Source organism: Neolamprologus brichardi, chromosome 7 (genome assembly GCF_056152115.1).
Source record: "Neolamprologus brichardi isolate AB-2024 chromosome 7, ASM5615211v1, whole genome shotgun sequence".
In the NCBI taxonomy this organism is placed as follows: domain Eukaryota; kingdom Metazoa; phylum Chordata; class Actinopteri; order Cichliformes; family Cichlidae; genus Neolamprologus; species Neolamprologus brichardi.
In genome coordinates, this window is record NC_142110.1 from 9,644,315 (window position 1) to 9,670,915 (window position 26,601).

At 44.3% G+C, this 26,601-nt stretch overlaps 2 protein-coding genes across 2 annotated transcripts in view; one reads left to right on the forward strand and one right to left on the reverse strand.

Moving 5' to 3' along the window:
- The window catches only part of wwox (WW domain containing oxidoreductase), a 131,337-nt gene extending 106,287 nt beyond the window's left edge, over nt 1-25,050 (forward strand). Inside the window, exon 9 of the mRNA XM_006789486.3 lies at nt 23,506-25,050. Within this exon, the coding sequence (XP_006789549.3) occupies nt 23,506-23,697 (192 nt within the window). The 3' untranslated portion in view covers nt 23,698-25,050. The remainder of the gene's footprint in view (nt 1-23,505) is intronic.
- The window catches only part of mafb (MAF bZIP transcription factor b), a 51,361-nt gene continuing 43,696 nt past the window's right edge, over nt 18,937-26,601 (reverse strand). The window contains exon 3 of the mRNA XM_006789487.3: nt 18,937-24,832. The gene's annotated coding sequence lies outside the window, so the exon portion shown is untranslated. The remainder of the gene's footprint in view (nt 24,833-26,601) is intronic.

Sequence of the window (26,601 nt, forward strand, 5' to 3'; positions counted from 1 at the left end):
ATTATTTTTTTTTAACCTGGAAAAGATGTCAGCAAGGACTTGTTTGTTAATGTTATTCTTGAAGAGTAATCGAAAATCTTTTTCTTACGTTATTGAAGGCATACAACACCATTCTGCTGCATTTCACTGGCTTTACACACAGTTTTACACAAAGACAAAGAAGTCTTCTAAATAATAATAGGCTGGTTGTGAGACACAAATAGATACGAAGAGGGAAAAAATGAAAAATATAAGACCAGTGACGGAGGAGATTCAAAATTAAATGGATAGGAGAAGAAGCGGGAGGAAAAGATGAGGCTGGGGAAGGAGGGATATGGAGATGGTTAAGAAGAAATGAAGTGGGATATGTTAAGAAGTGTGTGTTCGTGGTTGAGCCCCAGCTGTTTTCTCCCTGGGGGTTCAAACAGCTGTCACCCACTCCAATAACACACACGTACACTTACGTTGTTTTCTTTTCAATATCTGTACACCCCCTTTTATCCTCAGCTTTGTGAAATTTCCTTATTTTCTGTCTTTTAACCCCGTCTTCAGTTCAGCCTCCTCTGCACATGTTCATTTTTCTGTCCGCATTTGCCTCCCTCCTCTTTCTACATCCTTCACTTTCTAAGCGAAACAGGAAAAAAGCGAGTAGGAATGATGGTAAGGAAGGTTTAAGGAAAGAGAAAAGAGGCACGGGAAGCAGGAAGGCTAGTCTTTCATGTGGCCGTATCCTCTGGTCTGCATAGTCCAGATTACATTCCTTCTCTTTGGTTAGACAGCTTTTCCAATTTCTCCCAGGCAGAAGGAAGACAGGTTGAGAAGACGTTGCTGGTTAACTGCATTAGCTTATTTTGGCATCCTCAATGCATCCGGTGCCCTAATCCCTGTCTGTTGACATGGCAGGATGAGGGAGTGTGGCACTGGTTGATAGGGAGGTCCTCCTGCCGCTCTGGTAGACACATGCCCTCCCATCTTCCTCTCATCATGTACCCCTCTATTCTTTCCTCAACGTTAAGCAGCTCCAGCTCACAAAATTCCTACAGACAAATTGGAAATTTTGTCTTTAACTGCAGCTTGGCTCTTTAGCTCATGCACTACACGCAGTGAGACAAGAGGGGAAATTGGATTGGTTGTATGAAGGAGAGGCAGCTTGTGACAAGAGGACAGAAAGGAGTGAGAAGAGGGTGAGGTTGGTGGAATGGGTCAACTTGGATAGAGGCAGGTAGAGGTTGGATATATGTGTACATGCACCGCCATGTACACTTTGGTTGGGGGATGGAAGGCATTGTTGTAGGGGTGGATACAGGGGAGATCTGGAGGGATAGAGGGAGATCAGCAAAGAAAAAGGAGGAGGGGGTAAGAGAAGAGTGATTATGGTGGGTCTTGGCTGCCAGGCCTGATAAATGACTAATCAGGAGAACAGGGCCTTAGGTCCCTCACAGGACCACTACTACCACAGGCTTATCACATGCACAGGCTGCAGACGCACACACACATACACTCTTTGCCTCTCGCAAACACGCTTCACACATGCAGCCTTGTACACTTGGACACAAAAGGAGAGGGTAAGAGAAAAGAGAGGGATGGGTTGAATCCATAGCTGCCTCTCCTGGAGCAGCACTCAGTTTGGAGAGCTGTTATAGATCCACCTCTGCCTCCTACTCTCACCTGTCTCACCTCTCTGACTCCTTGCTCCAGGCCTAATAGTCTGCCAAGACTGGGACAAAGAGCAGGTCACATAACTGACAAACTGGGGTTTTGTTAACTGATAATATTGCCTCTGTTTTTAAAATGATGGCTCAGGATACATTGTGTTCATCTATTTATTTTTTTACTTTTGAGCTTCATGAGTTTTTGCTCGGGATAGAAACAGTCGCTCTCTCTGGTTAAATCCAATCTGGCTGTATTCCAAGGTAATGATCAGGAAGGGATGGGAAAGGGCGGGAGAGGGAATTATTGAGAGAAGGGAGTAGGAGGAAGCGGTGGCGATGGGATGTCTTTGTGTGTCATGCTCCATTGACTCAGCCTCCATACCTCAGCAGCCATGTGATCCTAGTATGATGCTGCTAATAGTGACACCAGTGGGGTCGAGAGCACGCGTGAGGGTGAGACAATAGAGGTTAGGTGCCTGGGAGTGCACTGCAAGAAGTGGGGAGGGAGGAAGGAACAGGAGAGGAGGAGGGCAGAGATGAGGGGAGAGCTGGAAGAACAAAAAAATTACTGGGAGCAGAAATGCAGGAGAAGGAGAGACGGATGAGACTCGGGTCTCTGTGGGATTGTGTGCAAGGACTGCCAAGTTGGTTTCTCCATCCCCTTGTACCTTTGCGTCCCCCGCCATGTGTCTCTGGATGCAAAGTCACTGCCTTAGCTCAGATCACCTCTGTAGCTTGTAATACTGAATGAGCAAGCTGTGTTTTTACTCCTGTGGCTGCAGTTGTACTGACGATACAGCTCTGTGTATATATGTGTTGAAAGTTAGACATTAACCTACACAAGCAAGGTTTTTCTGCCTCCCTGGGGCATGAAGGGTATAGAACAGTTCTTATACCCATTCATTTGTTCTATATTGGGCCTTTTGTGTGTTTTCAAGGTGCCTTCTTTTTCAAATAATTCATCTGAACTTTTTTCCTCTAATTATTTAACTTTATTTTATTGTTGTTTTGCTGTTGAACCTGAAATATACTCATAAAGATTTTTTGCTATATGTTGTTTTTGGCATGTATCTACCATATTAAACACATAGTTTCCACGCTATATGCTCCACAGTAGATAAAGATGAAATTGTACCAGTCTAATTTGTATTTCACACCCAATATGCATCTCTGCCGTTCCCGCGGCAGCCGTTATAACATGGGAAATGCTTAAGCCTTTCCCGCTCTCCGACTGTCACTCCCTACTAACTTCGAGCTGCGCTGAAGCCTTGTGATGCCTACTTCCCCCTGACTCTCTGTCTCCACCAGTCGTAACCAGCAGCTCCGTGATGCCCTGTGATGTTGTTTCTGCAGATGCTGGTGTCTGTGGCGATAAGGCCTCACAGTTGGGCAATCTGATTGGATTAGGGGGCTCTTTGAACAAGCCCTGACTGGCTGTTTGCCGGGGGGATGCAAATGAGCTCCTTAAGAGGAAAGCAGGGACTTGACCCTTATTGGGCCTGGCAGTATGGACAGTGGCACGGAGGGAGGAAGGAGGGGTGAGAGTCCACCATCTGAAAGCTGAATTGTGGAAAGTGAATGGGTGAAAGTGTATCACTGGCAGACTCTATCTCTTCCTCTCTTCCTCTCTTTCTCTCTCAGTCTGGATAAGTGTCTTCATGATGCCGCTGTCTTGCCTAGCCGGTCGGCCTTCTGGCTTAGCTCATTTGTGTCAGAGCCACTCGCTGCTGTGTTTCACCCACTGTGACAGCCACTTAACCTCCAGGTCTGGAAGTATCCACAATTAAGGTTCTTGACCCAATGAACTGAAGCTCAGCTTAATCAGCACCACTGTTGTAGCCAAGATTCGATCATTTTGAATCCAGACAGAGATCCAAAACAACAAAGGCGAGACTATCGGAACTATTTTAACTGCCTACTGCTTTAAAGTTGCTGGTCTGCAGATGTATGGGGCCTCCATGCAGCACAGCTATAGCTCATGTACCATAAGTGCAGCAGCACAATGTACAAAAGGGCTCCGTGAAGTTAAATATAAAGTCACATCATCGGCTCTGAAACGGCTCTGCCAATCATGGTGAAGCACGACGACAGCTGCTCAACAGACAGAAATATTTGCTTGTTGTTGTCTGGATGGTGCAGTTTAAGCATTTTCCAGTCATTGCTGTGGTATTCATTTCCTGTTGTTGACAAAAATCACTAAAGTGGGTGGCAGCAGATTGACGTGTTAGAAACAGATGTATTTTGAGGCCTCTATCTGCCGAAGACACTCGTTTCACCAAAATAGGAACAACTGTGCTGCAGGTTGATTAAACTTCCCACCTGTGTACATTTGGCAACATACCACAGAGCAGAAAGCCCGTTTCAAGGTCAGGAAATTAGCAAACTGCTGGAGTGCTGCTTGTGCTGGTTGTTGCACAAGCGATACACAAACATCCTTTATAGTCAATGAAAAAAGAAGTTCCAGACCAAGAGAAAGACAACGCCATCCCCCTGGTCTACTGAACCTTGTGTGCAACATGTTAACGTTGTGTTAATGTTGTGGTCTCGTGTCATTTAGGCGCAGCACTGTGTGGATTCGATGTTTGAGAATCTGCTGTGGGGGCTTGGAGGAATCTTATGCTGTTTTATGTGAACACACAGACACACTCACACATGCTAAATGACCTCTTACTGCCGGCAGAGGAAGAAAGTCAGGTAGGGGCTGTAAGTCATGCTAGATAAATCCTGCTTTTGTACCAGAGAGACAAGGTTGTTTTGGGTGCAGATGGAGAGAGGATTGGATGAATGGAGTGGTGCCTATACAGTTTTAAGAGCACATCCCGCTGTTAAAGGCTTTGTAGGCAGCGTGGCCCTTCGCTCACCCCCTCCTCTCCCCTGGGGGGGTTTTATCTGCCCATTTCCTCCTCTCGTGCTGGGCCCTCGGGATGCCTTAATGGTGCCATGTTCCCTGTCAGTCAGATATTTAAATGGAAACCGACCATGAAAGTATGGCCGCTCAGGGCTGGCTTGCCTGTGCCACGTCCTTGCTCTCAGCAGCTAGAGTCAAATTCAGAGACCCAAACTCCAGCCCCGAGCTCCAGACAAGCCTGGGGAGGGCGAGTCAGGCTCAATCTGCAAGTTTAATTTCCCCCATCAGGTTTTAAACCTGTTTACCTTGCAGATTTGATCAAGGATACTGATGCAAATGGAGGCAAAGGCTCCTTGCTCTGGAAACCTTATGTCCAGAGGTTCATTGATTCATGCTAAATGGGCTCAGGCATCATTATTAATCACTCACTTTATTTAATTGATATTGTCCTAAACCCAGAAGAATATTAGCTCCTCTGCACGAGCTGCACTTGTTGTGTGTTTGTGTAACTGATGTTGCTTCACTATTTTCTTTCCCCACAGTTATAATAATCACTGTGACAACTGACAGCTGCAGGTGGTCTTACCAACCCTCACCAGACAACCTAATTTAACCCAGTAATAAATCTCTGTGCCCAGTTGGCCATTTTAGCTGTTTGGCACGGGGCACTGTAAATTCCCCCTAATTAGATCCTCCCTCTTCTCCTCCCACTCTCTTCCTCCATCTCTTCCCCCCCCCAATCTCCTCCCCTGCTCATTGGTACATATGCTCATACACCTGGTCTGCATCGTTACCTGTTTACAAATGACCAGGCTGGTTCTGCTGGCTTCAGCATCCACTTCACCACACAGCAATGAGCGTCTCCCTCTCTCGCACTCTAACCTCCCCTGTGTCATAATTAGACCTCAGAGCTCATGTTTGCTTAATATTATAATCTAGTACACCTGCATTTCTCTCTCCATAGTGCATCGGTGTACCATCAGCTGCAACAACACCTCCAGTCCCCCCCCTTTGACCTCATGCTGATAGAGATTTGGAGTTTATGTTAACAGAAACTGTTAGCGAGCGTCTGTATTTTGTTTTCTCCGCCAACACAGTGACACTGAGAGGTTTTCGTAGCTCCTCTAAAAGGTACCGCATAAGTTTTGCTCCTGCGTGTGTGTGTGAGTATCAGGGGTATCAGTGTCATGGCTAATGGTTTCTAGCAGGGGTGCCTGCCTGAAGATTTATGCCACAAATTAGTCAAATGTGATCAAACAGCCACCCAGTTAATCATGCAGGACCTACGTTTATTCCTACTTTATCTACAGGCATAATTATAGACACCCATTCCTCTGACAGGCCAACGCCAGGCCCCTGCGGAGTGATATTGGGAGGCCGCCATGCAGCGTTGTCACTGTGATGAATGTGTTAGTGGCGCGGGGAGTGTTTTAAACATGTATATACTTTACACCCCCTTGTGATTGCTGTGAGTGAAGGCATGGCCCCTGCAGAACCGGTGTAACTCTCACATGCGGACCCTCTTCCTAAATGAGTATTTGTGTGAACGAGTCTAGTCCCTCGTCCCTCTCCAGCTTCACAATTTAAGCACTTCAGGTATTAACAAATCCAATTCATCATATGACTCCCAATTCATTATGTGTTAAGTGTTGACTGGTTAAAGCCAGCTCTATCACTCACCGACTCGCACTCCAGCTGCCTCCGCTGTAGCCTCACACGACTTGGAAAAGTGGGAATGGGAATCATCCAGCAGTATTCTGTTATTCCAGGCCATTACCATGTGCCAGGCTGGGAAAGAGATCCAGTGATGTGTGCTGCAGTTTGTGATTGGAGTGGATCCTCTCTCTCTCCCCCTCTGACAGCCATTTTAAACACTCGTTTATGCAGCGCTTTTAATATCAATAAGAGAAGCAGGCAGGCAGGCGGACAGGCAGCAGTTTCTTACACACACACACACACACACACATACACACAGAGTGACACACACGGCCTGGCTGGAAATCAGCAGCCTCCATCTCCCTGGTATGACAGGGTGTGGTAATTATGTCTCTGTGAGAGTGTGTGCTGTTTGCTGGGTGAAAAATGATAATGGGGTGATTTTTAAGTGCCATATCTCCCGCACGGGTAATGAAAAGTACTTTTAATCCAGTCGGAGGAACGGAGGGGTGGAGGAGAGGAGTGGTTGGGGGAGAGGAAGCAGAAGGGTCTGTTGTGATGGGAGGAGAGGAGGAGGAGTGGAGGAATAAGCGAGTGCTCTGAGGGTGGAGGAATGCTGATAGAGGGAGCCGAGGAAACGAGAGAGATGGGTGAGTTCTGTATGGAGATGAGGGGGAGAGGACAAAATGAGGAGCGAGGAGAGGTTTCAAGGCAATCCGGTGGCTGAATCATGCGTGTGTGTGTGTCTGTGTGTGTTGACGTGCATGTGCGATAGGGGGGCTTGTGTTGTTGTGCCAGGGGAATGCCTAAGTCTTGGCATGATGCTTGAGCTCAGCAATTAGAATAATTAAGAGGGACTGACAAGCTTTTAGAGTCTCTCCCCCTTCCTCTCTCGTTCTCTTCCTCTCTCATTCATGTTCCAGCTGTAAACGTGGAGTATGTCAGACAACACTATGTCAGTTATGTCAGCTTAACACACACACGTGTTTGTTAGAAGCCCGCGACTGTCAGGTGCACGAGTGCCAGCCACACGAGGGAAACCCTGCAAACTGCGTCGGCTCTTATTTCTCTCACCCACACATTCCGCCCAATTTGTGCACACAATAAAGCTCGCTTTAACACAAACGTGTGTGTGATACACTCGTGCTGTGGAAATCTGTTTTTGAGAGGCTGCGCAGTAAAAGTGCAGTGCGCTAATATTACCCAGGAGTCGGGATTGCTTAACAGGCTTATTACACCTCACAAGTGTAGACTGAAAGAACAGATCTGTTGTTATGAACATGCAAGGTTTTTCGTGCGCGTGTGTGAGAGAGAGTTCACTAATGACTTCACACCCCATTAGCGCCTTTGCTTGATATGTCACACTTCATTATGTACTTAAATCATTGGTGCATAAACTTGGAAAGTGTGCGTGCATGTATGAAGCATATTTTCACTGGGGAGTGTGTGGCTATAACAACTTTTGGCTGCAACTCTCTCCTTGCATATGAGACCGATGGGCATTACTGTTTTCTTTTGGGACGTTTTCAGTGAACCAAAACTGTATTGACACCTAATAAAACTATATGGCACACTGACAGGCTGTGTTCTATGCCTTAATATGGAAAGAGACTGCACTAATAAGTGCTCGATAGCAGAGACATATTCATTTGTTCAGTTATTCACCTTTCAGCTTTGTGACCAATTTTATTCTTTCTCCGTCTCAAGCCTGGCAATGAACTCAGGATGATTGTTACCGGGTTAGGCTGCATAATCTGTATGCAGGACACCTCGGAGCCACAAATAAATGCCCTTGTCTAAGCAGATACATTTCTGTTTAAATCTGCTTAAGAATTTATAATAGGAGTTTGATATATGGAGAGTTTATTTGTATTCATAATTTACAAGATCTCTTGTGTGTGATTCATAGGTCAATTACTCAAAGAGCCACCACTGTCCAAACATTTATTCTACTGTTTAAGCATGCCTTTGTGTATAAATCCATCATCAAATCCTAAGTGTGAACCATGAGTGTGTTTGCATGCGTGAATGTAGGTGTCAGTGTTTATGTGCACACGCCTGCATGCGTGCATGTGCACGCAGCGCATGTGATATGTTTTAATTCATGGTAAGCAGACAGCGGTGCAGCCAGGCAGGTTGGTTTTATCAGAGTGTGTTTATCTTAATTCCCCTCAGTCTCTTTCAGTCCGACCATCCATTACCCATCTGAGGAGGCAGTGTGCTCTCTTGTGCCTTGCACACAAACACACAAATACACACACACACACACACACTCGCCACGCGCTTAAAATATGATGATATGACTGTGAGAGTATTACTCACCTTATGTGACTGCCTGTGTCATTGTCAGTTTCTTATGCATTGTTGCCTTGGCTTATATAGAAGATGATGTTTTCATAGCGGTCCATTGTGACCTTGGCTGTGTAAACAGGTTTGTAAAGTAACCATAAGTGAAGGAGAGGAGCAATACTGACAAGGACCCATAAACAGGCTAAGCAGGCCATGCAAACATGACACATATCGCACGTCACGTCACAGCGTATGTCACAGACGGCGCTTTAAGGACAGGTGTGTGTGTCTGCAAAGAGAGAGGGCATCAACATGTAAACAGCGGAGATGCGCATTTTCATGCACACAGTCTATGTATGCTCACGCTACATCACCCCCTGCGTGGAGAATGACAAGCTCTTTCGAGGGTATGACCCTCTCCCCACGCTGTTTGTCTTTAGGGTCACGTCCTGGCCTCTAACTCTTGACCCCTGACCTTTAACCTTAGTTTGTCAAGCACCAGACACCAGGACTGCGCTGACAGCTCCCAAAGCCCACTGACCCCAAAAACAGAGAGAGCGAGAAAGCCGCAGACAGAGGTAGACAGATTTGACTGTCGACCTCTCTTGGAAGGGAACGGCACACACTCAGCATGAGTCGAACGGTTTACCTGTTCGAATAAGTCAGCGGTGCTTTTATATTATATGAGTAGTGGCTTGGGCAAAAAGAAAGGGAGGTTGAAGATTGAGGAGAGGGAGAGAGGGGGAGGAAGTGAGAAATGAGGTGGGAGGACAAACATGGGTGAACCTGGCTAGTGGAGGTCATACTCTGCCTGAGGAGACAGGTGCCTTAAGATTAGCCTCCACATTAATAGCCTTTACTTACTCACACACACACAAACGCTCTCTCACACACACACAAAGACACACACACACACACACATGCATGCATACATGCTGCAGCCAGTTCCACAGAACTCTTATACCACAGGGACGCAGAACTAGTGAGAACACAGCTCTGACTCTCATATCCTATTTATACATCCTTTCCTGTACATTACAATCCTATTTAGCTCGCCCTGCTTCCTACACAATCCTATTTATGGACTCAGTCCCACCCCACCCCGCTGCCGCTGCACACCCCCATACCACTTTCGAATCCTATTTGTGTGCCCCCTCCTCCTGTATGCAGGTACCATCCATCCAAAAGGCTGAGTGTGTAAGCTGTGATTCAGATGAGTGTTTGTGTGCGTGCTTGTGTGTGTTCACCAGTGATTTGTGCGGTAATGTAACACTGAAATTGGAGTAGTCCGTGCAGGAATAAGAGAAGCACTGTTCTTGGACTCCTTTTGTTTGCCAACATCAGTCAGTTGTATTGTGACTAACCAACAAGCTTTCTTTTTTCTCCTCTAAAGGCAAAAAACTTGAATTTTGTTTTGGAAATTCAGACTGTCTTCTAAAAGTGAAATGAACCCAAAGTAAGGTGAGACCAGAGGTGTTTGCCCTTTACCTCATCCTCTGTGATCTGATGTAACACACTGCACATCCCCTTCACTGCATTTACAAATCATCCTTTAGACAAGTGTCTGCGTCTTCTGTCCCATCCTATCTCCACCTGTCTCTATGACAGGCCTCTTATCCTCCATTAGTGTGTTTAAACAGGACAAAGTGCCTGTCCATATCACGGGCCTGTCTCCACCTGACTCCCCTACCTGTCACTCAAACAGTGATATGAAAGCTTGCTCATTCTGTTTGAAGATGGCAGATGAAAGGAGAATGGCAGTCCCGGACCTGGTCGGCCTGACAGACTAGATTATAGTTGCCGATCCCGGAGAAGGAGGAGTGTCGGAGGGGAGAGGGCGAGGATGTTCCTGCCTAACTGGATTAGGAGAGAGGGTGAGGGAAAGGTGTATGTAGAGCAAGGGTCTCTGCCTGTCTTTATTAGGAGAAACAGGTGTAGCAAAGTGGGCGTGGAGAGCCGTGTGCCCGTTCATATTAGAGAGACAGGTGCAGGTCGGTTTTCCATTTGGGCTTCGGTTTGAGCTGAAGAGCCCGTGTCTCACAGACAGACGTAACGATGAGCCAGCAACAGGAAACTTTGCATGCCGAAACAACGTCTCGTACTGATGAAACCGAGAGGGAGACAGACATTTTATGATGCTGTGTATGTTTATACTCTTATTAGATAAATGTGTGTCATACAAATACATCACAAATGAAAAAGGATGTAGAGCAGAGGTGTAAAAGGTTATATTTCTGGGACCCTTTCCCCAACAGTATGCTGACGGGGGTCACTGAGGTTTGGACCTCGGGAATTTTCCTTCTAAACAATACCGTAAAAATTGGATGATCTGATATCGTCGTGTTGGTGTTGTTCCCAGATCATCATGAAAATGTTGTTCCAGGTTCAACATTGCAAGTGACCAATCACATTATTGTGACGTTATTCTTTTGCACACCAACCCATTCGTGCATTTATGAAATTCCAATGTCGCAAGGACAATATCAATTCTGCTTAGCGTTTATTAAAGGGTTAGGAGTTAGGGTCAGGGTTAGGGTCCATTGATCGGCGGACAAAGGCGGTTTCTCGCAGCTTAAGTACAGTTTTTTGTTTTACGCCGTTTTTTCCCGAAGTTGCAAAAGTATGACATCACAACATTCTGATTGGTCACTTGCAATGTTGATCCTGGAACAACCTTTAGTATGATGATCTGGGAACAACACCAACACGAGGATATCAGATTGTGCGTAAAAATTGGCACGAACCAGTGTGATGCTCTAGTAGTAACCAACCTTTTCACCTTGTGATATTTGTATTTCAAGTGAGGGAATAATTCTGTGTAATATTTTGCTATTTTTTCATATTTCATAGTTTTGCAGTGTAGTGGTTTACACATTCGCCTAACCAGTGAAAGCTGGATTGCAACAGGTCATTGAAGTGCAGGCCTTAAATATGATACTGGACCTCACTAATTTCCAAATCCTTCTTACAGCCGTGCACAACAGGCTTTAATCTGACCACCAAGAGCCACCAAACTTTACTCTGAACGTCACACGTGTAAATCGCGGTGAATCGTTTTGCACGGTTGTAAAGAAACCACAAAAGCACAAAAGCATCTTTGTCATAGGTCCTTCCACAGTGTGCCTCCAGGACCAGGCAAAGAAACAAAAAAAGCACACAGACGCTAAAGGTGAAAACAATGCCAGCCTTGCTGCTGCTGCTGGTAATGACTCGTCCCATTTGGCAGACATTTTTATCCAAAGCAAACACCCGAGTGAAATGTGTGACTGAGCTGAATTTATTAATCATTCAATTAACTAAATGTTCCTTCTTGGTGCGGTTCAGATGAATAGACCGTCAGTATTTAATGCAATCTCATTCTCAGCACACCTCAAGAGAGGAAGCTGAGAACTTAACTGCTCTGCAACTCTTTAATTCCCCCGCGCCCCCGCCCGTCGACGCCTTTTATCCGCATTACTCATTCCCCGGTATGCTTTTGTCACGCTCATTTTTACTTTTTTATTTCTCTGCAGGGAAAATCCTGATTTCTTCCTCTTGTAGCAACAGTTCAAGTCACCCCGCAGTCTGCCGTCTTCATCTCTTTCCCTCTGTGTCTCTCTCCTACCTGCGCTTAGATAGAGGCTTCTTCTGTGTCTTTGGGGCTGGCTGGTAACGACAGTCAGGGCATTCGATCGTATCAGACTATCAGGCCAGTTCAACCATAAATTACCTGCAGCTAACAAAGCGTGATGCTGTAACTATTAAACAGGCAGTCAAAGTCACCCCGGCCCACACTGCTAGGTTACACCATCTCACACAGTGTATGAAAGTGCAGGGAGAGTGTTTGCGTGAACGTGGCCAGTCACTCACTGAAGTGTCAATATTCTCATACAACGTCAAACAGAGATGGTAAAAGCTAATAGTACAGAGCGGGGGAGCAAAACTATATTCACCTTATGTCTTTGCTGCTATAAAATTAAACTGACACACATATTATTGTTACTGGTCTTTGTACACAGCTTAAACATAAATATGTGTAAGTTAATAACCTTTTGAATTAATATCATTGTAGAAGAAGAACAACTCAGCCCATCAACCTTTGCAAATGATGCTTTTAAAAGCAAATCCTTCCTGAAATATGATGATGAAATGACAATCTATAATGAAAACCAAATTACAATATATATTATGATAAATAATATATAGTTACAGCCTCAGAGGATATCTGTGAATTTCTCCAGCACTGAATTTCAAAATGCGTCCACTTCTTTCGTACTGCAAATGGTGCATCATCGTCTTCTCTCATAAGCTAAGAAAACAGATCATACTCAGACTATTATGTTAATGATAAAATGGCGTTTGAAGTAATTAGAAATATGTTTAATTTATGTGGGTTCTCGATGGGCTGCTGTTGTAGCTGTGTCCACTGTTTCTGTATGTTTAACTATTTCTTGTGTCAAGACAAAGCTGTGCCTCCCTCTCTCCTGGCTGTATGTGCAAGTCTGTGTTGTTGGCTAATTGAGAGCGTGTTCTGCGCTGCCCTGGAGGTTAGTGTTGGCACACACACACCGTAACAGGACAAATGAGAATACACCCCGCCATCTGCCCAAGAGAGACACTCCCTTGCCCTCTCCTTGTCCCTCTACCCTTGTCCCTTCTCTCCTTTTATTCCTTTCATCTCATTTTTATTCCTTCACGCTCCCACCTACTCATTTCAGCCTACAACCCTCCCTCTGTGTTCCTTGTGTTTTCTATATGACATTATTACACTTTGATCCTCCTCTTTGTCTCTTCTGCATTTCTTGTTTCCTCTTTCTTATTCTCCGCTTCCTGTCTTTCTCTGCCCTGAGCGATTCCGTGAGAGGTGTGTTTGTGTTGTGATGCGGGGGCCGCGAGTGTGAAGGTGTTACTGTACTCCGGCCTGAGACTTTCAGAATGCGATCCATAGGGAATGACACCGAAGGTGACCCCGGGTTGGTAACCTTGGAGACCAACTTTATTAAAATGAATTTGAGTAGAGGGGCCATCCTGACAGCAGCATAATTACATCGCAGAGCATCAGCACTAATTTATGCAGCCTGCATTCAACCGGTCAGGAGTGCCGAGATGGGGTCAGCGTGGACACGCAGAAGGCACCCACACACACACACACACACACACACACACACACACACACACACACACACACACACACACACACACACACACACACACACACACACACACACACACACACACACACACACACACACACACTCTCTCTCTCTCTCTCTCTCTCTCTCTCTCTCTCTCTCTCTCTCTCTCTCTCAAGAACATATTGGCATGCACACATGCACACTCTCACCCTGCCTTACAAACACACACCCATGCACATGGATCAACATACCAGTAAAAATAGGTAAATATGATTCTTTTTAAGTAGCACAATGCACACACAATCCCTTTGTAGTGTGTTTACTGCTTTAAGGGTCACTGCGTGTTTGAGTGTATGCAGGCATGTGTGCCTGACCTGTGTGCTCCAGACACTCTGTGGCTGTGTGTGTGTGTGTGTGTGTGCAAAAAAGTGTGTCTGAGAGAGAGAGTATATTTAGCGGTGTTATCGAGACAGGTGCTGGACAGGTCTTATTAGTGTCAGAGTCTGCTTAGCTGCTGCAGAATGATTGTAGGCTTGCGCTGCTATAAAAGCATAAATACTCACCAACCACTTCATTAGGTACACCTTGCCAGCACTGAATTGAACCCCTTTTAGCTTCAGAACTGCTTTAATTCTTTGTGGCGTGGATTCATGTTGAAATGGCAGCTTCACACAGTTGCTGCATATTTGTCGGCTGCACATCTGCGAAGTGACTCTCCTGTTCCACCACATCGCAAAGGTGCTCCATTGAATTGAGATCTGTTGACCGAGGTGGTCATTTGAGTACAGTGACCTGACTGTAGCATTAATGAAACGCGTCTGAGATGATTTGAGCTCTGTTTCAGAGGAGGGATACACTGTGGTCAGAAAGTGATGGACGTGGTCCACGAGAATACACAGGTAGGCTATAGTGTTCGCAGTGTTCCAGAAGAAATCAAGAGTCATTAGACCAGGTGACGTTTTCAGAGTCTCTCTTTTTGTAAACCCTGGAGATGATTGTGGAAAAATCTCAGTAGATCCGCAATTTCTGAAATACTCCTAGCAGTCTGTCTGGCAGCAACAACTCTACCACATTTAAAGTCCAAATCACTTTTCTCCCCCCTTGAAGAGCTGTACTAATAAAGTGTCCAGTGAATGCATGTACAGTATATACATATTCACAGATAAAACTTCCACATATTTTGTTTTTTGAATAAAAGCCCAACAAATGAGGAGAAGATGAATACTATCAGTAATAATTGCCATGTAATAATAATAAAGTATTTGAATGTAATATTGTAGATTGTGATAGCTTCTCATTCACTAAATGGCTAACACTTCAAGATACCCAGCAATGTAATTCGCACGCTGATTAGTAAGTTCCTCTGTAGTCACTAGGCTTCCTTAAAAATGATGCCTTTTTAATTTTGCTGTGTGTCCCTATTTCTCAGCCTGGTTACAATACAAACAACACTGCCATCCTTTCCAAGAAAAGTGCAGCTTCTCTGTGTTTGCTTCTGGGTACCAGACGCTTTCCAGTTTCTGTTTATACTCTGATTCTAGTCCGTCTTCTACTGACCGATAAGACAGTAAAAGCGTGATTACATTAAAAAAAAAAAAGCAGCCTTGAAACCATCAGCTAGCATCAACTTTTTAATTTAATTTAATTTTTATTTTGCCAACAATGACCAATAGACTGAACAGGAAGTATTGCAGGGGATATCAGGTATCATGGCTACCAGAAGCCCCCCCAAAAAGTGACCTTTGTCCTCAAAAGCCAATTCATCAGACAGGCTGATGGGTCGAGAGAGTGGCACACTGCTAACACTTAAAGATAGTCATCCGTCTGTGCTCATTATGCTCAATTAGCAAAATCATTAATGCAATAAGACAATTTTGATAATATCTCATGCTTTTCAGTCAGGTTGCAACACAAACACCTCTGCCATTCTTTCCTAGACACTGCAGCCTTTGTGTTTGACAAGTTTCCGCTAGGCGGTCATGAACTCCATGAACCTCGTGAACCTGGGGAATGCAAAGTAGGCAGAGTAAAATGTGAAGCTGAGAGAGGAAGAAGAGGAGGAAGTAGAAGAAGAAGGGGACGGGAACGGGAAGGATGAAAAAGAAGAAGACAAAGAAGAAAAAAAGAAGATGAAGAAGTCATCAGTGGATGAGAAAATGAGGAAAGTGTAAGAGTAAAGAGGGTGCATGGAGTCGATGGGGGACATGGATATAAGTCACAGCTCCAGTTGCTCGATTGTAGCCGTTGTGACCAAGGGCACGCTAATCTATCCCATTAACAGATCTCTCTGACTCTCTCATAATGTTACTGCTAGCTGCTCTCCTGTGACATGTTCCTGGTTTGTGTGTGCGTGTGTGTGTGTCTGTGAGAGACACACAGGAGGAGTTTGTGCATGTGTGTGTGCAGACACAGTGTGAATGAGACAATGCTTTCCCTATGTGTGTGTATGTGTGTGTGTGTATAATGACAGTTCAGCTAGTTGCTCTCCTGTGAAAATGACACGTTCCTGCCAAATTAATATCATTACTATCAGAGTTTAATGGGCCAGTGCTGCCTTCTTATTTAAAACAGAACATCCCTCTCTCTCTACCTCCACCACAAGGGAAGGGGGTGGTTGGAGAATCGGTTAGAGGAAATGACTAACTGAACAAGACAGACAATAGGTCCAGATGATTTTTCTCTAAGCCACAGACGAAGGAGGTAGATGAAGGGAGGAGACTGAACTTAGTTTAAGGTTAATTCGAGTTTGACAGCAAGATAACTTAATATTTAGAGTCAGAATCAGGGAATATTCAAGTATTCTAATTCTCATTTTGATTCTAAGGATAAACAAACACGACAACACAGAACACTGTTACAGTAAGATTTGGGATTTCCGTGTTGTCGTACTGGATTTTAGGGATGACTGGAAAATTAGCTGCTGCTACTGGCTTGCATTGTCTTTTATTTGTTAGAGGGCAGTTGCCTTTTTTTGTTGAGGAGTATCTTGCCGGTGACTTGTGCGTTTTACAGTACAGTGTTGTAGTCTGTGGTTTTCATTTTCTTTTGCTGTGCTTTTAAGCAGGAGAGCGTACATTATAAGCAGTATCTGCTCAGGTGTCATTCTTCACTCAGAGTCAGCACTGTGATAATGAGTTGATGTGGAGGTCCACTCTGCAGGCTGCCTGTGAATGTAGACACATGCATGGTTGTGTTCACACACATGTGCGCATTTGCACAGTCAGTTTACACGTGAGTATGACTATTGCGAGCTACATTGCGCGTATGTGCGCGCGCGTTGGAGTGTGTGAATATGTCAGGTTGCCGCAGGAGACCAATTAGCCGGTGCATCAGTGGGAAGGTGAGCATACACACACCTGTGTGTGGCCCTGTTACACCAGCTCATCACACAATCACATTGGGACAGACAGCATTGCTCTGCTCGTAATAGAAGCATACTGACACTTACAGTACGTTGACCATATGGAATTATGGCTTCACTGTGTCAAACTGTCAGACGTGACTCGCTAGCACGCGTTATGCCAACTAACTTATTACCAACTTAACAAACTTGTGTGAATTACAGCTTATCTGGCTGGTTGTCTTTAGCGATATGTACTTTCTTACAGCTTATTTCTGCGCAGTTCCTCACATTAAAGTGCATCTGCATGCCTTGTCGCACTCATGTGCAGTAGGCGAGATCACAGAGGGATTGAGTCCAGAGTTGCAGGTATCATGCACTGATGCAATTAGGTGAGAGTGAAAAGGAAGATCACAGCCAATAAAGCAGCCAGGCCTCTTCATGTATAATTCAGATTTTTTATGGTGGGCAATGCACCCATATGGACATGCTAAAGGAAGACTAAGGCTATTTCGAGCCAGAGAAAAACCCCGTTAAAAGCTAATCCCTGCGCCAGAGTCCTACACCTTTTACTGCTCCTTTTTAATGAATAGGTGTCCAATAAGGCCTTTTATTGTCTTAGCATATGTTGCTTTTATTAGGGGAAAATAATTAGGTTGTGCGGATCACTTCGGAAGTCCTCTCACAAGATAAAAATGAGATAGTTTCACAGTCGCTGCGCAAGTCCTTCTGACTCCCCGTCGTTTTCCCCTTGGATGCATTGTGTCCTAGCTCCTTCATCTCCTCCTCCTGCTTCGTTTCCTACTCATACCGGTCTCTCCTTACTTCTTTATGCCCTCCCCTCCCCTCCTTGTCCTTTGCATTCCCTGCACTTCGTTTCTTACCTCCTCTTCTATTGTTCCCTTGAACATGGGAGCATTAAATGTATGCAGCGATGTCGCGTTGGACTGCACATTTACACAAGCATATAACAGTCGAACAATCACTGTGTGACAGGAGGCTGTTGATGACTGACACTTGGTTGATCTTATCTGGCGCAAAAGGGGTAAAGGGAGGGCCGTGGAGAAAAAGGAGAGAGAAATAGTGCAGAGGCATTGGGGGGTTTTGCTGCGCTTTGTGTTGTGTTCTGTCACTCCTGCAGTTTACCCCTCTGCTCCTTTTTCTGTTTGCCTTCACATGCTTCACTGTATTACAGAAAGAAAGACCGTTGACAGTGCTCATCTGTGATTCAGGGCTCCAGGGAAAGAGATCCTTTTACCTCCAAGAGGTCCTACTATGACCATTTACCCGTGAGGCCTCAGTTACAGTCGGTCTGCACGCCTTCAGTGAGTTATGGGGATGGAGGAGGATGAAGTTGCAGGGGAATAAGGATCTACACACGGTTGATGGAGAAGATAGGGCTGAGAAAGAAGCAGGGGGTAAGGCAGATAGACACAGAGAATGAGGAGGTAGGATAAAGGAAGGGAATGTGAAGCAGGGAGGAGGGAAGCCGGTCCCTCCATCCTATCCTTAATGCCCCTCAGGAGAGCACGATGCCTGTAGGTGAGTATTAGCCATCAGCCTGTGCGCTAATGGACATTATGAAATAGCATTTAGTGCATACAGATGACCAGAAGTACACTAGTCACTGGAAAGAACCATGATGCGAAGATCTGATCTTCTCTGGGGATCTAACCAGGCTCTCAGTTTATACATAATAGAGTTTTCTTTATGTTTTTTTTTTAAAGAACAGAGCACTTAGACTTTTGGTTATCTAACGTTACCTCAGTCAGGGTGACGGAGGCCACCTCGGATTCATGGTTGTGAGTGTCAGGGTGCTTTCTGAAGTGTGCGCTGGGGTGTTTTAGGTGCTAATCTCTTCTCATCTTGGTTGAGTGCTCAAGCTGAATAGAAGGGCAGCTTGTTTATCTGTGGGGACCGCATTACCCAGGATTCCCTCTACAGCTGGGCCGGGCACGCTCAGCTGAGCTGTCAGCTCGCAGAGGTTACTACAGCTGAGGGCAAAGATGGCTCTGAACGCACACCGTCGTACACGCATAAACTGCACAAAAACCAAGCTTTGATTTCAATGGTTATTTATTAAATGTAAAATATCTTTAGCACAGATTAAAAATCAGACACCTCCATCTATTTTAAACATCACAGGTTCAGGGTGGAAAAAAAAAGAAAAAACATTCCTGGAACAGAATCACAATCAGTTTGGAGTCCCACTTTTCAGGATAGTTACTCCACGAGGCGTGGCAGAGGGCTGAGGCAAAAACTGCACTCCTCCTCTTTACTAAGACTACAAGCCAGGAAATACTTTTCCAATTGAGTGCCGTAGCCTTATGACACTGGATGGTTAAAAACGACTTTTCTCAAAGTACTTGTCTTTAGAATCCAGATGTTTTACTAGTTACAAATGAGGACAGAAAACATGTCAGTTTTCCTAAAATGGGACTGTCTAAAATGGGCTAAAAACAGTAGGTTCTCCAGATTATTAAACTTAGAAAAACACCCAATTTGTACCTTTGCACATATATAGAGGGCCTTCACACTGCAAACACTGATTTACAGTATGCTGTACAGTATGAGTGCTTCGGGCCAGGCACAAACTTTTTAAATTGTGTCCCAGGCGCAAAGCGCTTTGCCAAAACTTAGCACTGCTGCTGAATTGGAGTGCCATCACAGAGGTCAGCTGGTGAACACTCCCCCTCTCTTTTATTCTCTGCCTCAACCCTCGCTGCTGTACAAATGCCAACTGACAACAACTGACACAGATGGTGAGCAGAAACACAGGACAGGCAAAGGGAGAGAACCACCCACAGGAGTAAGAAAACAGGAAGACTCTACACACACTGTCCAAGAGAGGATATTGCCTGACAATATTACCAACGCATTTATTTTAAACTTTTTTTTTTTTATTTGAATCTTTTACTTTTTCTACTTTTTTATATTATTTTTTTTATAGCACATGCCATATGAGAATTTGGGGATTATAAAAGTACCTGAAAGAATTGCTAGGTGTTCAGCATGCATAGCCATTAGTATTTACAGGTTTGTATGTACAGGGATGGGCCAAAAACAGACTGCTCTACAGTACTGGGTTATTTACATCCAGGTCAGAGGGAGAGGTCAATGACGTAACTACAGATGTGGGGGTCAAAGGGTCACATGCACAGGGTCGGAGAAAGCTTATACAACTCGGACGATGAAGACACAAAACAGAACACGGCAAAGTAACAATACTGTTAATTCAACATCACATCTCCCCCACGTACCCTTTTTGCTTTTGATACGCTCAGTAAGATGTTCTCAACAACGGGTTATTGCGTAACACTATACAAGGACATTTCTATTGCAAGTCCATGAGGTCCTTGGGTATTGAGTCAATGCTGAGATTGGAAGACTTGGATCTGGTCCCAGAGCAGTTCCAGAACCGTAGTGTTGAATCCCAGGCTAAGTACAGGCTTATTGCCACTTATCAGCAGTCAGCTTATTGCAGGGTGTTTTGTAAGTCTTTCCTCAGTATTTATGTTTATTTTTATTACCCACAAAGGAAGATCTACACACACGTAATCTATAAAACCCGCTTCTGCACTTGGCATTGGTTTATCATATTGCTGAGATCTTTGCATTTTATTTTTAGCATAGAGAAAAAAATTTCGGTTTGGAGTTGTTTTGGTTGGTTTGGATCCTCCTTGTCTGTCCCCTTCCTCTCTCCCTCCCTCCCTCCTAGAATCAGTGTGGTGGTAACAGAGCTAGTTTTGTTTTGGGGAATGTGAAAGTGAAGTCTGAAGTCATCCAAAGAAGTCATGCTTAAGTCTAAAGTGGAATTGCAAGATGGTCGTCTAAAGGATTTAAAGAGTTTCCCTCTCAAAGCATTTAAAGTTAGATTTGTAACTGCATTCCTATACTTGTCTCACTTTTTATTTTTTGGGCTAAAATGCCTGAAGAGGCCAATTCCGAAAGAGTATCCATATTTTTGGAGCTTAAGTCAGTGTCAAGTCAGCTTCTCTGGGCAGACGTCGTAGCTCTGGGTACCATAGATGTCTCTGATAATAAAACTACTGTAGTCAAGGTAATGCTTCACATTAAGGTGCACAGTATAGAAATACACTAACCCATCATTTTGTAGACAGCTTAATTTACAGACTTAATCTACAGTTGAACTTGGATTGGAAATCATCTTTGGACGGCACAGATGTGTTCGATGCACACTGGTTTAGTGGCATTACCTTCCATGCGGGTTGTTCATATGTGTATCTGTTCGTGCTTGTGCGCAGATACGCTCTTGTGTTCAGGCAGCGTGTAACTGTAAGTGTAGCGAAATCCTTGCCCGCCACCTACTTGCCTGGTATCTGCAAACACACACACACGCGCGCGCACACACAGTGATAAATGGCTGTGGTGGGTGGTTGAGCATGTTAATGCCTAATCTCATCAGCCTTATCTTTTACAGAGGTCACAAGGTCAAGTGGTGAGGGGGATGAGCTAAACACCAATAAGATAGCACATTGCTGGGCACACCGCACAAACAGCCCGCGTACTGCTCCGTTTGTCACTAACTGCATGCGTGGCAGCCAGCAGAGAAGCTTTTTCTAAAGACTAGAAATGCCTTTCAGATTTCAGCCACATAAATCTGGATTCTGAACATGAAAGTTGTTTTTTTTTTTATATCAATATTTAAACCCAACTGTCTGGTAATTGGACACAAACAAACTTGTCTGAAAGTCAGCCAAGTTCAAGGTGGTGTCAGGGTGTCAGAGCCGGCGGCGCTGAAATCTTCAGTGAAGTTTAAAAGGCATTTGGCTTTCAGGCGAGCTAAATCAGATGCCCTAAGTGAGAGAGATGAGTTGAACTGAGTGCGTGTGAACCTGCAACTCAGAGACACTGCTTGGCATTTGTCGGTCTTTGATATGGCGACATGTGATGTGGATGAAGTTATCGCCTCACTGGCAGGTGAGACAGACAGAGGCGCACAGAGAGATGCTGCCTTTTTCATCTGCTGTTTACGAGCTCTCTCATCACGGAGCACTTCAAACACGCTCAATCTGCTTCTGCGACGTTACACACCAGGGCTCCTCCTGGTGGAACTTTACTCAGAGCTTAGAGGGAGTTGTGTGTGGGTGCCCGTTTAGGTTTGCGTGTGTCGATGAGAGAAACATTTCCTGGAATCTGCTTTATGTGTGTGTGTTTTTGTGTTCGTAGCATTTGCATTTTGGTGCATATTTTTGTACTAGGCTGTGAAAGCATAAATGCTTTAGATGACATAGGATCTTGCCACTTTTAGTGTGCTGGCCTGTGCTTTGGGAATCTGTTCAAACAGTTGGCCTGTAATGTGCCTCCATTACGCCTGTGTGTACGTTTGTGTGTGTTGCCCGCGTTTGACTACTGCATATACGTGGTTGTCTCAGTGTGTGCCAGTGCTCTGTGCTAAACACTAGCCTTCAGTCATCACATCAGTGTTCCCTCTCATTCTTTCTGCCCCCACCCCCGTCTCACTCTCGCTCCCTCACATCAGGAGATAAAGAGGCGAGCCATTTCATGTGGCCGCATAGAAGTCGTCTCCAGCCCTGGAGTTCGCAGGGAAGCTGTCACAGCAGCTTTTAGCCGGAGCTGCAGCATGAAAGATCCCTCTTTGAGCGGTCGGGTTATGTGTGTAATTCTCTCTGACGTGTTTATTCTGCCGCAGTTTCAGCTTTCATTTTCAAATGTCACCGAAATCTCTCGCCGTGAATATCCCTGCTAATTACTGACTGATGGGATGGGGTGTATTAGAGAACTTAGCAGGTTGCGTAAAAATACTGTTTCACTTTTACAGCGCGTCTCGGCTTGAGACGACGTGTAGCAGAGTGAGTTTTCCGGGCTGAGTGATCTTCAGGTTTTAAACTTGCCTTGAGAGGAGAATTACTGAGAAAGAACTGGAGGGAAAACCGCGCGACGTGTTTGTGTGTTGTACGCAACAACCAAAAAACTTTTGATTGAAATAGTTAGTTGTACTTGTATTTTCCAGCACTTGAATATTAATAAACATCACGTGAAAAATATACATATTGATAATCATGGCATTGAAACCTGCTGTTCACACATCGCACGTCAGAGCTGTAGTTTCCCTGGCGACTCCCATCCAGACAGGAGCTGGTGTAATATTTTTGTTCCCGCCTTATCCACTGTGAGTCTATACATCTGTAGCATTCACACGGTCCCACATAGCGAGATGTCCTATACACACCTGGCAGAGAAATAAATAAATAAATATATGTATATAAATATATATACAGTAAGGAGTTATATGACCCAGTCATCGGGATGCAGGGAGAGGGGAGAGACAGCGTGTGCGCGAGTCTTTTTTTCCCCCCCTGTAGACACAGTCCTGCTGTCTCTTTTTGTCTGTGTGTGTATGCGTGTGTCTGTCTATGTGTGTGTGGGTCTCACAGAGGACAAAGGAATGTGGTCAGAGTCCGCTTTATGTCCTCTGTCTCTTCCTCCATACAGCACACATCCTAAAGTCTGCGTGTCGTTAGACGAGTTCTCCATATTTTGTCTGCTCCTGCAGGCCGACGCCGCCTTGCTGTCTCAGCGTCGCGATTCGTCCACTGATTCTTCTTCTTCTTTTTGTGTTTTTTTTTTTTTGTCTGTCCACAGCAACAAGGGGCGGCCACCACAGTGTACTGTGCGGTAGCACCGGAGCTGGAAGGGCTGGGCGGCATGTACTTCAACAACTGCTTCCGCTGCCAGACATCCGCCCAGGCCCAGGATCCGAGCAGTGCTGCCAGCCTGTGGGAGCTGAGCGAGCGCCTGGTCGCAGAGAGGTCAGTGGGCATACAGGCCCTCTAATGGACAGAAGACGAAGAGGAAGAGGAGGGCAACTAGCCAAAGAGGAATCAGAAAGGAAACAGCTGATGTTTCGTTAGGTGTGGACTAACTGTAAGAGCTGCCAAACCATGGAAGCCCATCTGGATATGTCACATCACTACAGCGTCTAAAACACTAAATATACAGCACAGGAGGGGATTTCATATACAATCTATTGAATTAGTTAAAGTTTAAGTGAAGTTAAGCTCTGCTGTAGTATTTTAAAACCGGGAGTGGGGGAAAGGTGAAGATCTGAGCCGAACCTGTCACAATTTGTTCTTTGTCTGTGTGTCTCTGTAACCTTTTTAAGCTCTAAAGTCCTTTTTTTCTCAAACGTCTACTTAAATTAGATGTAAACAAAATGCAAATGACCTGTTTTGATAACAATACAAGGTTTAACTAGTAAGCATACACTCTACGGCATATGCATCTGATTCCAGCAATAGTGGGCTATCAGCAAATATAATGTCTTCCCAATTAATGTCTCTAAGTTCAGTATCCTCTTGTCTAGTTCTATGTTGGTGTTTATGTTTCCTATTCTGATACAGAGCGCTTGCTAATTGTTGTGCTAAATCTTTTTGGGCAAGAAGAAATAAATAGTAACGGGCATGTGAAACTTATTGAATTACAAACACAGTAGAGGTGTGATTCTAATGGCTATGTACACAATTTTGCAATAATTATATTTCTTATCAACGTCCCTATTTGTTTTCTGTACAGTATTTACAACATCCTGATTTCTGGCCATGTGCTAAAGGGTGGGGGGGTGGACATCATATTTTTTTCTGCTATTTTACTCAACCTAAGTATTGACAATCTATGCTCTGGTAAGTTACAATTTGGAGATATTTACGGGTTAATCTTTGTCCATTTGAATGACAAATACAGAAGGTGGAGAATTTTATTTACAGAGTCCAGGATCTTTAATTTCTTCAGTTCTCCTTTTTTTTGTTTTTGTTTTTAAATCATCCGCTTTAGTATTGAACTCCGGCTTTGGATTTGCTGTGGATTGGTTGCCCTGAAGCCACAGGGGGTGGGACGCTTTTGAGACATTGTGCTTTATGGCAGTCCGGATGCCGTAGGTTGGTCTTGAAACAGCATTCCAGTGTCATGATATCTGCAAAAAAACACACAAAGAGAGAACAAGTCAATAAAAATCTGTTGTACAGAAATATGTGAATTTCTTCTATAGAAGTCCATTCATCTGAAGACCATTAGGGGGATATTTGTGTGGGAAGCTGAGAAGTAAGCAACAAGTCTAAGTACGACAGTTTCCAGTTTTCCAGAATGTACTAACCAGGTATGAACATCACAGAGTAAAAAGCTGTTTTTACAGTATTTGTATAAAGTATATATATATATATATATATATATATATATATATATATATATATATATATATATAGTAGTTGTATAAAGCGCTTTGAGTGCTCAGAAAGAGTAGAAAAGCGCTATATAAGAACCAGTCCATTTACCATATTTTTTCCCCTCTGACAGAACAGGACATGCACTCATCATGTATTCAAAGAACAGATCAATCGACACAATCATCAGAATGACACAGCATCACAGTTATACTTAATATAATTTACTCTCACACATTGTTCACGTATTGTTTCTTTTCTTCCCTTCCTGGCAGACATACTGAAGAGAAGAAAAAAACCCCAGGAACAGACAGAACATTCAGAAACATGCTGTGCCCTGCACAGAAACTGATACTGCTGTTATAATCTGTTCTGTACCCAGAGTACAGGTGTCTTATCGCTGTCCTTTCACAGCACTGCACACACCTGGAACAGAGATGCAGTACAAACACTCACATGCACGCACACACAGAGCAGGAACAGTCAGCAACCCGCATGTACAGTACAGCAAGCAAAACAACATTTTATTAAACTGTCCAGAATCTTTTTGCCTCTTTATTTTGCATCAGATTGAACAAACGGTATAAATAACGTGTGTTTTAAAATTGTTTTAGTGTCTGAAAAAACTAAAAATACAGAAATCTGTCATACACAGACGAGGAGTTGAACAGTAATAAAGGATGTTCCCAGCTGCTGTCCATGGTGCTGATAAGGCTCAGGCCCTTTCATGGCCATACTTTGGCAAACATGAGAATTCGCCTACTTGTTACAGAGCATTTTGTGTATGTGCTGACATGAGCCTCTGTGAGAGACGTTTTCCTCTTCCCGAGTGTGTGACTGATCAAGTCGTGAGCAGACGTACTCGCCAGTGTGTTAAGCACGTCAGCTGTTTAGTTTCCCTCTGTGTTTTATTTTGATTTAGTTGGTCTGTCCTGATGTGTTCCGTTGTTTTGTCTTTGTTGACTTCATATGTGGTTTATTAAAATTGTTTGGGTTTTTTTTTTTTTTGCTCTATTGGGCCTCTAAAAATTAAGTCTCACTTCTTGTTCTCACACTTCACCACTACTGAAATATAATCTTATTCAAAGGGATTCTGACTTGTTCAAATAGTTATGTTATTGTAGGCTCTTATAGCCTCCTGAAATGATCTTAAAGAGTGTAATTCTACACCTGGGACTTCTGTAATGTTAGCCCGCTTTCCCCAACCTCTCTGCTGGAGGAGAAACTCAGAATAAAATAACCATAATGCTGTTTATGACTATATATCAAGAAACTGGTGCTAATGATGAAGGCTGTGTGCTGGAAACACATCAGTTTGACTGATACATCTCAGAAGTGCTGCAAATTTTATATTATCACAGTCTGACACCAGCTAAAGCACTTTATACACGTGCGATCATGTAACGTAGACCATTTGCGGCCTACAGATATCGCCGCTCTCGACTAAAAGTGCAGGCTTAGTCTATCAGTCGCAATTCTATGTAAGCTGAGCATATGAGAAAGCCTTTGACAGAAGGGCCAG